At 54.9% G+C, this 13,588-nt stretch overlaps 1 protein-coding gene across 2 annotated transcripts in view; it reads left to right on the top strand.

Moving 5' to 3' along the window:
• The window catches only part of SLC29A4 (solute carrier family 29 member 4), a 30,968-nt gene extending 18,374 nt beyond the window's left edge, over positions 1 to 12,594 (top strand). Inside the window, exons 9-12 of one of the 2 annotated variants that reach the window (XM_034784359.1) lie at positions 415 to 602; positions 1,138 to 1,378; positions 2,691 to 2,768; positions 12,426 to 12,594. In XM_034784359.1, the coding sequence (XP_034640250.1) occupies positions 415 to 602; positions 1,138 to 1,378; positions 2,691 to 2,768; positions 12,426 to 12,433 (515 nt within the window). In that variant the 3' untranslated portion in view covers positions 12,434 to 12,594. Of the gene's footprint in view, positions 1 to 414; positions 603 to 1,137; positions 1,379 to 2,690; positions 5,527 to 12,425 lie in introns of those variants that run through there. The other variant, XM_034784358.1, reaches the window with a different exon arrangement.
• Positions 12,595 to 13,588: the final 994 nt, after the last annotated feature.

The raw sequence follows: 13,588 nt of genomic DNA, 5'->3' as shown, positions 1-13,588 counted from the left end.
CGGGGGGGGAGTTGGGGCGTGGGCGGGGCTGAGGGCAGGGCCGGGGCCCCGTGGAGTGTCCTCCATTTGGAGGCACAAAATATGGTAACCCTACATTTGAACAGCACCTGTTTACACCAGTCCTGAACCTGGGCCACAGTTCAAGGAATGGAGTCTGGCAAGGGCAAATGGGTTTCCAATGTGGGAGATGGGGTCAGAGTTCTGAGGGCAGAAGCCAGTGTGGTCTTCTGGATTGATACGTCTCTGCCACATGCTGGGAAAGCATCCGTTCATGTGCAGAACTAATCAGTGCCTTTGTGAGCGCCTCTAGACCCGGGCGAAGGCTGGTGGAGGTGAACCTCTCACTGCCGTGCTCTGCAGGGGCCAGAGCGTGGGTTTAGTAATAAGCTGACGAGTTGCTTTGGTGTCCTCCAGACATGATGCTCCATCGCTACGTTGTCTCCAGGGTGATCTGGGCCTACATGCTTTCCATAGCCATGACCTACTTCATCACACTGTGCCTCTTTCCTGGGCTGGAGTCGGAGATCCGCAACTGCACTCTTGGGGAGTGGCTCCCCATCTTAATCATGGCTGTCTTCAACCTCTCGGACTTTGTAGGCAAGGTAGGAGGGGTCCTGGCTAGACTTCCTGTGCAGGCTTCCTTGGGGAGGTGGGTAGCCGTTAAGGTGCCAGATGGGCAGTAGATTATTAAGGAACAGGTCTCGTCTGATGGCCGGTCTACCCTGCTGTGGAAGAGAACTGGGAGACAGTTGCCCAGGTTCAGGCCATGGGCTTGGAGTGGCTCGTGACTTCCTGCAGTGCATATTTTTACACACTTTGTCTTCCCTCTTCTCCCATTAGAAAACCAATCCGATAAAACCGGGTTGTCTGCTGATCTGGTGTGTTATTAAGGATGTGGTTGATGTGTGTTTGGGCTGAGGGTCTGGTCTAAATGGATTGTTACTGAGGATGGGCTAAATTTGGATTTCTTCAGATCCCACATTAGAGACCAGTTTGTTTCCAGTGGCTTTTTTGCTCTGAAACTACCACTGAGTCTAGGCCGGCCTCCTGAACAGCCTCGCGTTTTATTGATCTAGATTCTTACTCCAAAAATCGCTTTACTTTGCAACACAATGTGACTTTCCCTCTGTGTTTTAGATCCTGGCTGCCTTGCCTTATGACTGGAGAGGGACCCACCTTCTCATCTACTCCTGTCTGCGAGTGATTTTCATTCCCCTCTTTATAATGTGCGTGTACCCCAGTGGGAAACCCACCTTCAACCACCCCGCTTGGCCTTGCATCTTCTCCCTCCTCATGGGGATCACCAATGGGTACTTTGGCAGCGTACCCATGATCCTGGCTGCTGGCAAAGTGAGCCCGGAGCAGCGGGAACTGGCAGGTAGGAGGAATAACGTGTTGACACATGCCAGCCGCTCACAGGAGCCGTATAGGGAGGGCAGGGACAGTGCTGGCTGGACCCACAGCGTCACAAGTTCCATTTGTGTTTCCCACGGTTAGAAGGGGACCAGGCTGTACTGCACACCCTTGTCACTGCTCCTGCCTTCGGGCCCATCTGCACTACAGGTGCTGCTGAGTTCTTAGCTGGCTTAACACATGGCCACACACCCCATGGCTCCTAACCAGATAATGTGCTGTGGTTTGCCATTGCTCATGACCCTATAACATGATTGGCACCTGCACCTGCGTTTCAACTTCCCACGTGCACCTGGAAGCAGCAGTTGAGCAGGTGGGAGATTGCCCAGATGTACCCAGAATGCATTGCGGCAGACATTGCTGTGGGATGTGGTAGGTGTGGGCAGGCCAGTGGGGGAAAAGATGCCATGTGCATGGAACCAGGTCCCATTCCGGTTACATGTTCCACAGCTCTCTGTAGTGTGGAGAGACCAGTTGTGCCTGGGTGGGGAGAGAGGAAGAGGTTGGATCACTCCCAAATATTAAACGGGTGCTGGTGGGAAGCAGACCTCGATGGGTGGTCGAGTCCCTCTCCTGTTCCTTGTTATCCCTGCAATAGCCCCCAGGCTCAGAGGGCTGCAGGCCAGAGAGTGCTGCCTCCGCACGAAGCCTGGCTATGCACCGACGTGCCGGCTGCCCTGCATGTCGTTTTGCAAGCCGCGCTGGTGCCGAGCGTGACTTACCCAGTGGTGCCAGCCCAGTATGGGAGTCCTTCCCCAGAAGCCCGATTTCTAAGAGCACCTATGCTTGGGGCTCCCTCTCGGGCTGAACTGGGTCCAGCGGAGGGGCAGGAGGTCAACACGGGGGTGAGGATCCTGCTGTCCCTTTGGGGAGGGTGGCACCATTTTGGCCCCAGTAGAGCTGCCCTCCTGGTGGCTGCCTCCTCACCATGTTGATCCAATTCCTGCTCTAAGGCTCCCCACGCCAGCTCACAGCACTGTGGAGCCAGAGTGCTGCGCCCCTATCCACTGCAGGGCACAAACCAGTGACCGGACGCACCCTCACTCTCCCTTGGCCTGGTAGCATCGCCACTGGCGCTGGGTTGCCAGCAATGTGCTCTGGGGGGTATGTTATGGATTAGAGCTAGAGCGGGGAACCTCTGTCCCAAATCCGGCGGGGCCCAGGAGCATGAGTGGAGACACCTTCTGGCACCCTGTTAGGGTCTGAGCCGTCAGCGCATGTCTGGCAGATGAGGGTTAACCTCCTGGCTTCTCTTCCCCGTTCCCCTTCTCCTACAGGTAACACCATGACTGTGTCCTATATGACCGGATTGACGCTGGGCTCCGCCGTGGCCTACTTTGCCTATAGCCTCACCAGTACGTCTCACAGTACCTGTTTCCACACTGAAACCTACAACAGCTCTTTCACGGCGGGGTACTGAGTGGGCGATGCGGCTGAGGCTGCAGAAGCTCTGTGCCGGGACGGGGTGCAGGAGAAGGGGGCAGGTGGGTTGGGCTGGGGAGGCAAGGAGAATGGGAATGATCTGTCCTGTATTTATTAATCAGTTCCCACCCTCGCCAAAATCTGATCCCTGAAATATTAATCCCCCTTCCAGGCCCCTGGCCTGATGGACTGTAAGGATGGAGCCGATCCTCAGGCCTGCGAGCTGGCTACAGGCAGGGCCAAGAGGTGTTTGCAGTGAGTCGTCACTGGCTTCAGCAATGGCACAGAAGTTTGGGGATGACAGTGGGTGTCGCCCTGAAATGGCCACCCCCGACTTAGCCTTCTCTCTGCTTGCTCTTGTGGGCGAGCTCAGTGCTTCTAGGCTGGCCTCATCTCTCCCCCCACGCCCCACCCCTGCCAGGTCCTCGTGGGGGCTGGATTAGTGGAGCAGAACTTTACAGACACCGGATACCCATTAGGGGATATAGTGGGTCTAGCGCATGCCTGGTGTAACGCCACTGAAGTCCAGGGTGTTAAACCAGGGATAAGCTTGGCTCAGGGATTTCCCAGCCAGCTATGGGTCTAGGCTGAGGTGTTATCCCCTATCGACACTTGGCTGTTCCCAGGTGACAAATTAAAAACAAATGTGAGGGGGCGGGTGAATCGTGGAAGTCCAGCTGATATGTGCCACCGCCATGGAGCCGTTTCTTATGACTAGAGGGGCTCCAGCTCCTTGGGGGATAGAGCAGTGGGGCTTGCCCATCCGCTGCACCCCTTGCCTTAGCATTTCACCCCGCAGGGGAGAGCGGGGAGGAGACTCCTGAGGTGTAGTTTCCCGATTTTGTACAAGGGCGTGGGGTGTCCCCACCCACCCTGACCCAGAGAGCGTGTGCACACAAAGGACAGGGTGCTGAGACTGGTGGGAATGTGATGGCGTTTGTGTCAGACGTTTGTGGTGGTCTTTGGCTCTGAGATAAAATGGACCCCTTGGCTATACCACCTCTGCATATTCCCACCACCATCCTACCGTCCAGCCTCTTGGTCGTCAGACCCGCACGCAGCCGCTTTGCAGCACACTTCACCGCCCAGCACCATCCTGCTGTGTCACGACCATCACAGCTCCCCAGAGCGCTCCTGACACGTGGCAGGTGTAAACCCAAGACTGAGTGTGCGTGCCAGGGAGATGCAAAGAGGAGATGATGGGAAAGTGGGGAGACATTGCAAGGTGAGGGGGCAGTGATAGAGGGGCAGGAGAGAGAGAGAGAGAGCCTGACAGAGGGCAGGAGGAGGGGAAAAGACCTGCAGCAACAGAAAGATGCTGCGTTAGAATGAGACACTGTATTGTAATCACTGGCCAAACCCCCACTGGCCTCGATGGGGTAGGAGTGGGGAAGGAGTGATCAATAGCAGGCACCACAACTGAGCTGCCCGGTGTTTGTTACTGTGGCCCTGGGAGTGTAACGCTGTAGGGGGTGTGCCCCTTCCCAAGAGAATGGGTCCTGAGCGGAGCTGAAAGGAACCTAGGAGCAGCTGCTCTGCTGTCCTCGGGGATTTGTCTACACTAGCAAATGCTGAAGTAGGGGTGGGTGACAAGCAGGCAAAAGCCCCAGTGTCCTCTCCACACTCCAGCTTCCACCACTGCCATCACCTCTGGGGAGGGATTGATGGTTATGCAGTTTGCTAGTGCAGACTGAGCCTTCTCGAAAGTTCAGTTCTTCCTTTTCCAGCCTCCCCAGTGTGATGCTGTACTAGGAATTCCTGCCCGTGGAGACACAGCAGCTCCACCAGTCACCCACCCTGAAAGACCCAAGGGCTTAGCTCTGCCATTCCCCTCTTCGGTCCACCCCCAGAGCAGGGCACGTGCTCAGTGACCATTCCACTCTGGTCCCCGGGACAGTGGCAGGCGTTAAGGAGGGTTGGGTGGAGAATAGAACAATCACTGGAGAGTAGGATGGAGCGGCTTCTTCAGCTCAGCTAGCACAGAGCTCATGTGGGGCCCACATGCCCAAGTCCCACTATTGACACCTCCCCATAAAAGAACATCCCAGTAACTAGAACTGCCTCTCTATTGAATGTGCAGGGCCCTAGAGAGAGGCCCAGAGGTTGTGCCACAATCAAGGCTTGCTTCAGTCCTGCATAAGCCACTAAGGTGACTTGAAATGGGGGTAGGGTTTTTTCCCCTTGTAAATTGCAGCTCCACGTTGCATACTCTTGCAAGTCTCCTGGTCGTTGGCGTTTTCCATAAGCCCCAGCGCCTGGAGTTAGAAATCTCAGCTTTAATTCAAACAATGTACGTTTCCAGCCCTCCTGGTTCTAGAGACAAACCTGAACCCCCAAGTCCCTGAAGGCAAATAAAAAGCACCCAAGTCTTACTATATTTTTAAAAATCTCATGATTTGTAAACCTTTCTCATGAGTTTCAGGAGCCTGAGCCGTGAGTTTTAAACGCTGAGTGGTGCTGCAGATGTGCCCCGTCTCCTCTTTCAGTGACGTATCACTGCGTCCAGGGGGAGCATACTATGTGCCACTGGTTTCTTTTATCTGCGTGATGAGCATGTATTGCACAGAGCCGCAAAGTACAGGCATGACTGTATCAAGTAGAGAGACACTGGCCAGTTTTATGATCTTTGGACTAGATCGTAAAGTACATGATAACAAATACTGAGATGAGCTGCTTGCTCCATAAATTTTATATGTGCACGTAGCTCATTTTGTATTTTAACTATATTTTAGAGGACGTCATATTCTTTTTTTTCCTTTTTTTTTTTGTAATACAGAGCAGCTGTCTAAGCTATTTATGGGGAAATCAATAGATTTTTCCTCAGGGGAATCAAACCAAGCACAGGTGTGTCTGCTTGCACCTGGGTCATCCTGCCAGTTGACTAGAAATACCTGATCAGTTGTCACTGGCAGTGAAACTAACAATTAAACAAAGTCATCCAGGCATGGTGCTGAGCTTTGGCCATCCCCTGCAGTTACAGTGCAAGGGTGGTCACGGGCTGCATTTGCGTCGGTCTGCACCAGGGACCTGCAACCTATGGCACGCAGCTCGCCAGGGTAAGCACCGCGGCAGGCCAGGCCGGTTTGTTTACCTGCTGTGTCCGCAGGTTCGGCCGATCGCGGCTCCCACTGCCCGCGGTTCACTGCTCCAGGCCAATGGGGGCTGCGGGAAGCGACGCGGGCCAAGAGATGTGCTGGCCGCCCTTCCCACAGCCCCCATTGGCCTGAAGCGGCGAACCGTGGCCAGTGGGAGCCGCGATCGGCCGAACCTGCAGACGCGGCAGGTAAACAAATCGGCCTGGCCCGCCAGTGTGCTTACCCTGGCGAGCCGCGTGCCAAAGGTTGCTGATCCCTGGTGTACACTGCGGTTAGACATACCCTGAAGCTGGCCCCTGCCAGCTGACATGGGCTCACGGGCTTGGGCTGTGGGCAGGAGCGGCGCCAGGCACCAGCGCAGCAAGCGCGTGCCTGGGGCGACAAGCCGCGGGAGGCGGCAGTCAGGTAGCCTTCGGCGGCATACCTGCAGGAGGTCCGCCAGCCCGCAGCTTCGGCGGCGGGTACGCCGAAGGCACGGGACTGGCAGATCACCTGCAGAAACGCCACCGAATCCGCGTTACCAGCCTGACTGCCGTGCTTGGGGCGGCAAAAAACATAGAGCCGCCCCTGGCTGTGGGGCTGGTTACTTGCAGTGTAGAGGTTCCAGCTCAGGCTGCACCCCAAGCTCTGGGACCCTGCCACTTTGTAGGTCCCTAGAGACTGGGCTCCAGGCCAAACGTGGATGTCTACACTCCAATTAAACAGCCCCACAGCCCGAGCCCTGCGAGCCCAAATCAGCTGGCATGGGGCAGCTGCAGGATTGCAGTTGCAGTGTAGACATACCCTAAGTGGCCAGGGCCTGCAGTCTCAAAGCCATGTGACTTTAGTCATGGCACAAAGTCTTTTCCTTTGCAGCACAACGCTCCCTGCACCACTTCCGCTATTGGTTCCTTGCCATCCTTCCCTGCTTTCTATGCAGAGTCCCAGAGTGTAAGGCCGGAGGGGATTAACATCATGTTCTTGGGCAGGCGACCTGCTGCATAGCACAGGCCAGAGAATTTCGCCTGCAGTGGAGGGGCCTAGTCCTCCCTTCCGTGTAACCTAGCAACACTTGTCTGCCAGCATCGTGTGCTCACACAGAATCTAGCACTACATTGAAAACATGTCCTCAGCGCTGAGTTGGCTGATGGACGGAAAACGAGCCGTGTCAACCACTCCTACTGCAGTGACGACACTGCCTCCCAGCCAACCGCTCGATGCCTTGTTGGGGTGAGCTGGCGGGGGCATGGTCAGGAGCCAGGCTGCCTTATAATAATATAATATATGGAGATATACCTATCTCATAGAACTGGAAGGGACCTTGAAAGGTCATGAAGTCCAGTTCCCTGCCTTCACTAGGCAGGACCAATTTTTTTTGGCCCAGATCCCTAAATGGTCCCCTCAAGGATTGAACTCACAATCCTGGGTTTAGCAGGCCAATGCTCAAACCACTGAGCTATAGCTGGTGGCAGCCAGGCACTTTAGGCCAACTATCCCTGAGCCAATGAGGGAGGAGGACTGGTTTTTAAAAAGAGCGCTAGTGGCAAAACAGCCACAGACTGTGCTTGCCTTGTTTTAAGAGAGTTTGCTCTGAAGAGTGGATTGATGAGGCCTAGTTTGTCTTCAGAGAGCCTCCCAAACCAAGCCACCTTCCCCACACACTGAGGGAGTTTGGCTCTGGAGCCAGACTTCACAGCTGGGTCTGGAGTGGTTGCTACATAAGGTCACTTTGTAGGCTAGCTCCCGAAAACGGTACAGGAAAGGCCGAGCTGTCAAATGTACTGCCCCAAATAGCTCTAGAGTTGTGTGTCAGCCATTCCAGACTCATTTGCTGTCCTATGTGCTGCGAAGGAAATCAATCCATTTTAAAGAAATAATAAAGTATTTGGCAGAGCTAGTTCAGCTAGTGTAAATTGTCTAGAGGCAGCGACACGGGAAGCGATGCGGCCAAAAAGTACGTGGCTTTGTAGGGAATACGAGCACATGGCTCCATCTCCCTCCTCACCCGCCAACACCCGCCTCTCCGCTGGGCCTGGGCAGGAGAGTGGTGTGCTGTAAAAGAATGTTTGCTCATAGCAGCCTGTGCGCTAGAGCAGGGCAGACAAGTTGAGTGGAGGGACAGGGCACCAAACACACTCCCTCGCACTCCCAATGGCCCAGCTTTGTTGCAGGGACAGCTGGTGAATCAGAGGAGCTGAGAGTTGGAGTCAGGCTAAGTAAGTAGGGAAATGAATTCGCCGGGGCTGGTTTTAAACCGTTCTTCCCAGGAAGGGGCTGATGGAGAGGGAGAGCAGTCTAGCCATCAGAGGATGGTCAGCTCAGAGGCCTTCCCAGCTCTGCCACTGGTCCCCTGGGCAAAACGGAGCTGATGATAGTACGTTCACTGGGGATGGGGTGGGTCATTCACAGAAGTACTTATAAAGCACATTGAGAGCATCAGCTAGATGCTGCTGTAGGGACCCAGAGCACGATTAGCACAGCTTCCCAAGCCAGGGCTGACCAGCCTCGAGCTAGAACAGGGCTAGGCCTCGTCTGCCAGGGCCAGGCAGTTGTTTGGAGCCATTTCTGGGAGATGAACTCAAGTGGGCCGGCATGTGGATGTGCCCCTCTGGTTTCAGATCTCTGTGCAGATGGCTGAGGAAGGGCAGGGCAGGAGAGGAGGCGACACTGCCCCACCCATGGTACTGGCCCCATCATCTGCCCTGAGCCAATACTTGCTGCTGGGGTTCCATGTTGATAGCACGTCAGCGAGAGCGGTGGCCTCCAGCATCCACAGCTCCCCCAGACTCTTGCACCGGCCAAGGCAAGCTCAGTGAGGGCCACGGCCTGCTGGTTGGTGCGTGGGAAGACGTGATGGGACCAGTGTTTGGGAAGGGTTCAGGGTCACGTGGTTGCTTGCCTCAGTGACGAAGCCCTCACCACCAGATTTTATTCAGGATCGGGGGGGGGGGCACCCCAACTACTTAATTCTGCCCCATCCATCCCACCCCTCCTGATTAGGAGCACTTACATGTGCTACCTAATCCTTTCAGAAAGTGCCTAGCTCCCTCCAGTGTGTCCTTGCCCCATGCAGTGGGACCAGGTTTATATCAATGGAGAGAGCGATTTAATATTGTAGCACATCCATGACCACGGCAACACATCTTGGTTGCTGGTCCTGGCCAATCAGCCCTTCGCAGCAACAACAGGGAGCGGAGCCAGATCTCCCTTCTTCCAACCACTGGAGTCAAAGCCGATGCTCCATCAGTCAGCAGCAAGAGCGGGGGCTGTGACACCAAGGCTATAGCTTCATTACAGGGGTGGCCAACCTGTCACTCCGGAGCCACATGCGGCTCGTCAGAAGTTAATATATGGCTCCTTGTATAGGCACTGACTCCGGGGCTGGAGCTACAGGCTCAACCCCAGTGCTCAACCCCTGGCTCTGCCACAGGTCCTGCCCCTCACTCCACCCCTTCCCGCCCCCAAGCCTGCCATGCTCTCACTCCTCCCCCCCCGACCCAGAGCCTCCTGCATGCCACGAAACAGCTGATCAGGAGGTGTGGGGAGGGAGAAGGAGATGCTGATCGGTGGGGCTGCCGGTGGGCAGGAGGTGCTGGAAGGGGCGGGGGGGGGAGCTGATAGGGGGCTGCTGACGTATTACTGTGGCTCTTTGGCAATGTACATTGGTTAAATTCTGGCTCCTGCTCAGTTGGGCCACCTCTGGTTTAAAAGCTCATCCACAGGGCTGTTCAGGGTCACTGGCTGAGACGATTGTGAACGCTGGTGGCAGAGGGAGGCTAGTACTGGCCAATCATGACTTAGTGCTTAGCGGGAACGGGTGCAGAAATATGGCCACACACTCACCCTTTCCCTTCTCATAGTTCTGTTTGCGCCTCTTCTGGTGCACAACTGTGTGGAAGGTCCGATGGGGAGGAGCCCAACTGGCTGGGTTGATGTACACTGATCAGGGAACCTGCAAGCACCGGCTTGGATTGACCTGTGTGGGTAGTTGCTAAGCATAGGTTCAACTGTGATGTATAGGGACCCGAAGGTCTGCACCCCACCGTACACAGAGGCCACAGTTATAGCAGGGTTAATGCCCATCATGGTGCTTTTTTGCAATGCAGAGAAGCCCAGTCCGCATTTTAACTGGGCTCACTGCTAAGAGTGTTACTTAAAGACCTGGACAGAGGACGTATTTGCCGAACATATTTTGCCAAACCCCAGGACCGGTGCTGTGTAAGCTTGAGTGCCAGCTACTGGGCTCTGAGCCGTTAACGTCCACTGTACAGATCTGCTGCCAGCCAGCCCATGCGGCACAACTCCAGGCCATGCCGATGCCAAAGCTGGTTGCCCCCTGTGCTTTCCCAGCTGCCTTTCCCGACCTACCTGGGATTTAATTATGGTGTGACCACAGCACACAAGAGCGCCAGCACAGCGTAGCTGACGCCTATAGCGCACCAAAGAAGAAATCTAGTTATGGGCCTGGCGTGGGCTTTAATGGGTGGCAGGAGGTGACGCACACCTGTGGCGCTGTACCAACAGGCTGGCGCACAGCCTAAACTGCCATGGCAACATGGGCTGCTGATTTGGTGGCCAGGGTGAATGGGGCCAAACTGTGGTGGAGCCACCATACTCTACCCCGGGCCGGGAACGGAGCTAGACCACAGTTTTGAAGACGCACTTGGCCAGGCCTCATGTATTAGAGCCTTATTTGCACACAGCAGGTTCAAGCCTGTGTCAAACTACTTGCGCACACCCCACATTTGGAGACCAATGGCTTGCTGGTTTCCCTTGCCTCTTCCTGGGAAAGGCCATACCCGATGAGCACAGGCGTCCAGCCTCAGCTCTTTGCGTCACTCCAAATGGCGGGACACACACACACATGGCTTGTTGGACATGCGTCCGGGCAGGCTTTGTTCCCGCCTACACTGCAGGTACCGTCACGGCAGCGGAGCGCTTACAACACCATAGCTGTCAGTGGGCCTCGCGCTCACCCTGGCCAGTGCTGGGTCGTTACAGAATGCGATCATGGGTCTAACTAGAGCTGAGTGGGTAGGAGCTAATCGGGCCATCCACCCTCGCCGCCTGCTGCCATTTTCTCAAGCCGATTCACTATTGTAAATTAGTCACTCTGTCCTGTAGCTTGTCCAGCAGCCATTGCTGGTGTGTATATGACATTGAGGGGGGAGGGGTGGTAATCTTGGTTCATTCTGATTGGCCAACCTAGGGAGACGCTATTGTTTGTGGTGTTCCTCCCCCCCACCACCGGGATGAGAATGACTTGGGTCCAGTCCTCACATTTCCCATTCAAAAAGCCACTGCCTTTGACTAGCCTCCAACATTTGATTTAAAGTGGCTGGCCACACAAATGTGCCTGCCAACAAACTCCTTGGCTAGGGTGGCATGGAAAGCAGCTGGAAAACACAGCCTGAGCATGGGCAAAGCCAATGTCAGTTTTGTTTTGTTCTTTTTTAATTGGGGTGACTGGTCACGTCTGGAGAGATTTGCTCAGCGCTTGGCCCATCGATGGAAGGGAGCCTAAACTGTGGTAGAACCTGTCTGGGTCTCTCATGTGATCTTTTCAGTGATGATGGGCTAGGGTGCCCAGATGTCCCGATTTTATAGGGACAGGCCCGATTTTGGGTTCTTTTTCTTATATAGGTTCCTATTACCCCGCACTCCCTGTCCTGATTTTTCACATTTGCTGTCTGGTCACCCTATGATGGGCCCTGGTCAGCTAAAAGAGTCCTCCAGGAAAATCCTAGCGTGCAATTTATGCCTGTCCTCCACACCAACACCCATTATAAAAAAATGCTTTACGACTGGGCTCAGCGGTGCATTTAAAGTCCACGATGCTGCCTGCAAGAGCAGGCTGAAAATTGCAGTCAGCGAGGGGAACTGGACACTCCATTTCCATAGCCGCTCCCCCCAGAAGCGTTGAACATCTCAGTTGGGATAGGTGCTGTTGGGAATTGCAGAAAAGACAAATCAAGTGGCATTGTGTGAAGGAGCCAGTCGTGTGACAAATACAAGCTGATTTACTAGCATGCGGTTTGCGACTAAGCAAACATCGTATGGGCCGGCTGAGCAGGGCCGTTTTATAGCCTGTACCAGCTTATCAAAGCCAAATCACGTGTGTTTGACCGGCAGGGTTTACAGGTACAATATGACTGTTTAGTGGCACGTGCAGCCTCCCATCTAAGCTTGTCCAGTGTGTGTGTGTCCATAAACTTAGGGCTACATTAACTGCAAGCCACACTTGGAGGTTGGCACCTTTCAGTACGTTCTTTTCTGCCCCTGAAAATACCCCCAGGCCAAGCTAGACGGACAATTAAGGGGCTACTCACTGCATAGCAGGATGGAAGCAGCATCATGTCTCAGCCCAGTTGCTGTCAGGTTCCCTTGAACACACAGGGTGGTTTGTGAGGGAGCCTGGCTCGCTCTGGAGTCGGCTCCCCCCTGGGCGTGCGGGTGCGTATGTGCCGGCGTCCTCATCCCAGAGTGCTGCTGAAACATCTTTGTTTGCATCCACAGGGCAGTAGCGCCGTGGGCTGCGGGCCGGGCTAAGCTAAAGACTCTAATGCGCATCTCTCTCAGGAGGGGTTTCAGGCCTCGTCCCGTCTCTGTGTCGCTGTCTTAGTTGTCACTTTGCTGTTGTGTGTTTGCTGATGAATAAACTCTGTTTTTTGTAAAAGGCACCAGAGAGCAGGCCCCGGCTCGCTTCCTTTCTCTGCTGGGGGAGGTCTGGCCAGATGGGACAGTCAGCAGCCAGCCAGCAGCCATTTGCTAGTCACTGGGCCTCAGCGGTATTTAGGTGCCCACCCCCTATTGATTTTAGTGGGAGTTAGGCACCTGAATAGTTTTGCCCCTCTGGGACTAGAGGGCAAAAGCAGGGTGCCGCCCTCGCCCCACCATCCCTTCCAGCACAGTCTGTACAGCCCTTTGGTAGCCCCACAGCCCCAGTCCCAGTCAGTGGACCTGGGGCAGCCGCGGGTCTGTTATTACAGTCCCTCAGTTTCCCACCTGTAAAATGGGGATAATAGCACTGCCCTACCTCACGGGGCTGGGGGGGGTGAGTCAGGGAAGAGATGGGCCTAGACCGCAAGAGTTTCTGCCTCCTGGCCCTGCGTGCATAGCCCTAACTCACACTGCCCTACCCAGGCTTTTAAAGCCCAGTTTAGGAATACATTTTATGCAGCTTAGATCACAAAGTAAAACCGTAACTCACACCCCGCCATTAGACAATTAAACCTGTGAGCCTTTGCTCCCAAAAGAACAGGAGCATTGGATTGTGGGGTCAGGCCCGTCAGTGGGGCAAAGGGAGCAGTCCTTGTCACGACTTGGGAAAAAACCTCCTCACCCATCCGGTGGGATGTCAGGCAAAGGCCCCCTCTGCATGCGCCCACCATGAGGTCTTTCCAAACAATCTGCACAGGGGCAGGAGCTGAGCTGATCGCGCCCTTCCGCCTTGCAGCGTATTCCTGTCAAGAAAGAGGTGGGCTCTGGGCAGAAGCCTCCTGCTTCTTTGCTACATCATAGCTGGGGCCAGCCAGACTTTGCCACCTTGAGGGCTGTTAGCAGCTTGCTAGGAGCCTAAATATGCCTCTAAAAGAGCCTTCCACGGCTAGTGCCACCACAAATGCAGAGCATTCTCCTTGGGCTGGGCTCAGCCTCGAGAGAGGCGGGAAATTGCTTTC

Source organism: Trachemys scripta, chromosome 10 (genome assembly GCF_013100865.1).
Source record: "Trachemys scripta elegans isolate TJP31775 chromosome 10, CAS_Tse_1.0, whole genome shotgun sequence".
Classification (NCBI taxonomy): Eukaryota; Metazoa; Chordata; order Testudines; family Emydidae; genus Trachemys; species Trachemys scripta.
This window is presented reverse-complemented; position numbering and strand designations above follow the sequence as displayed.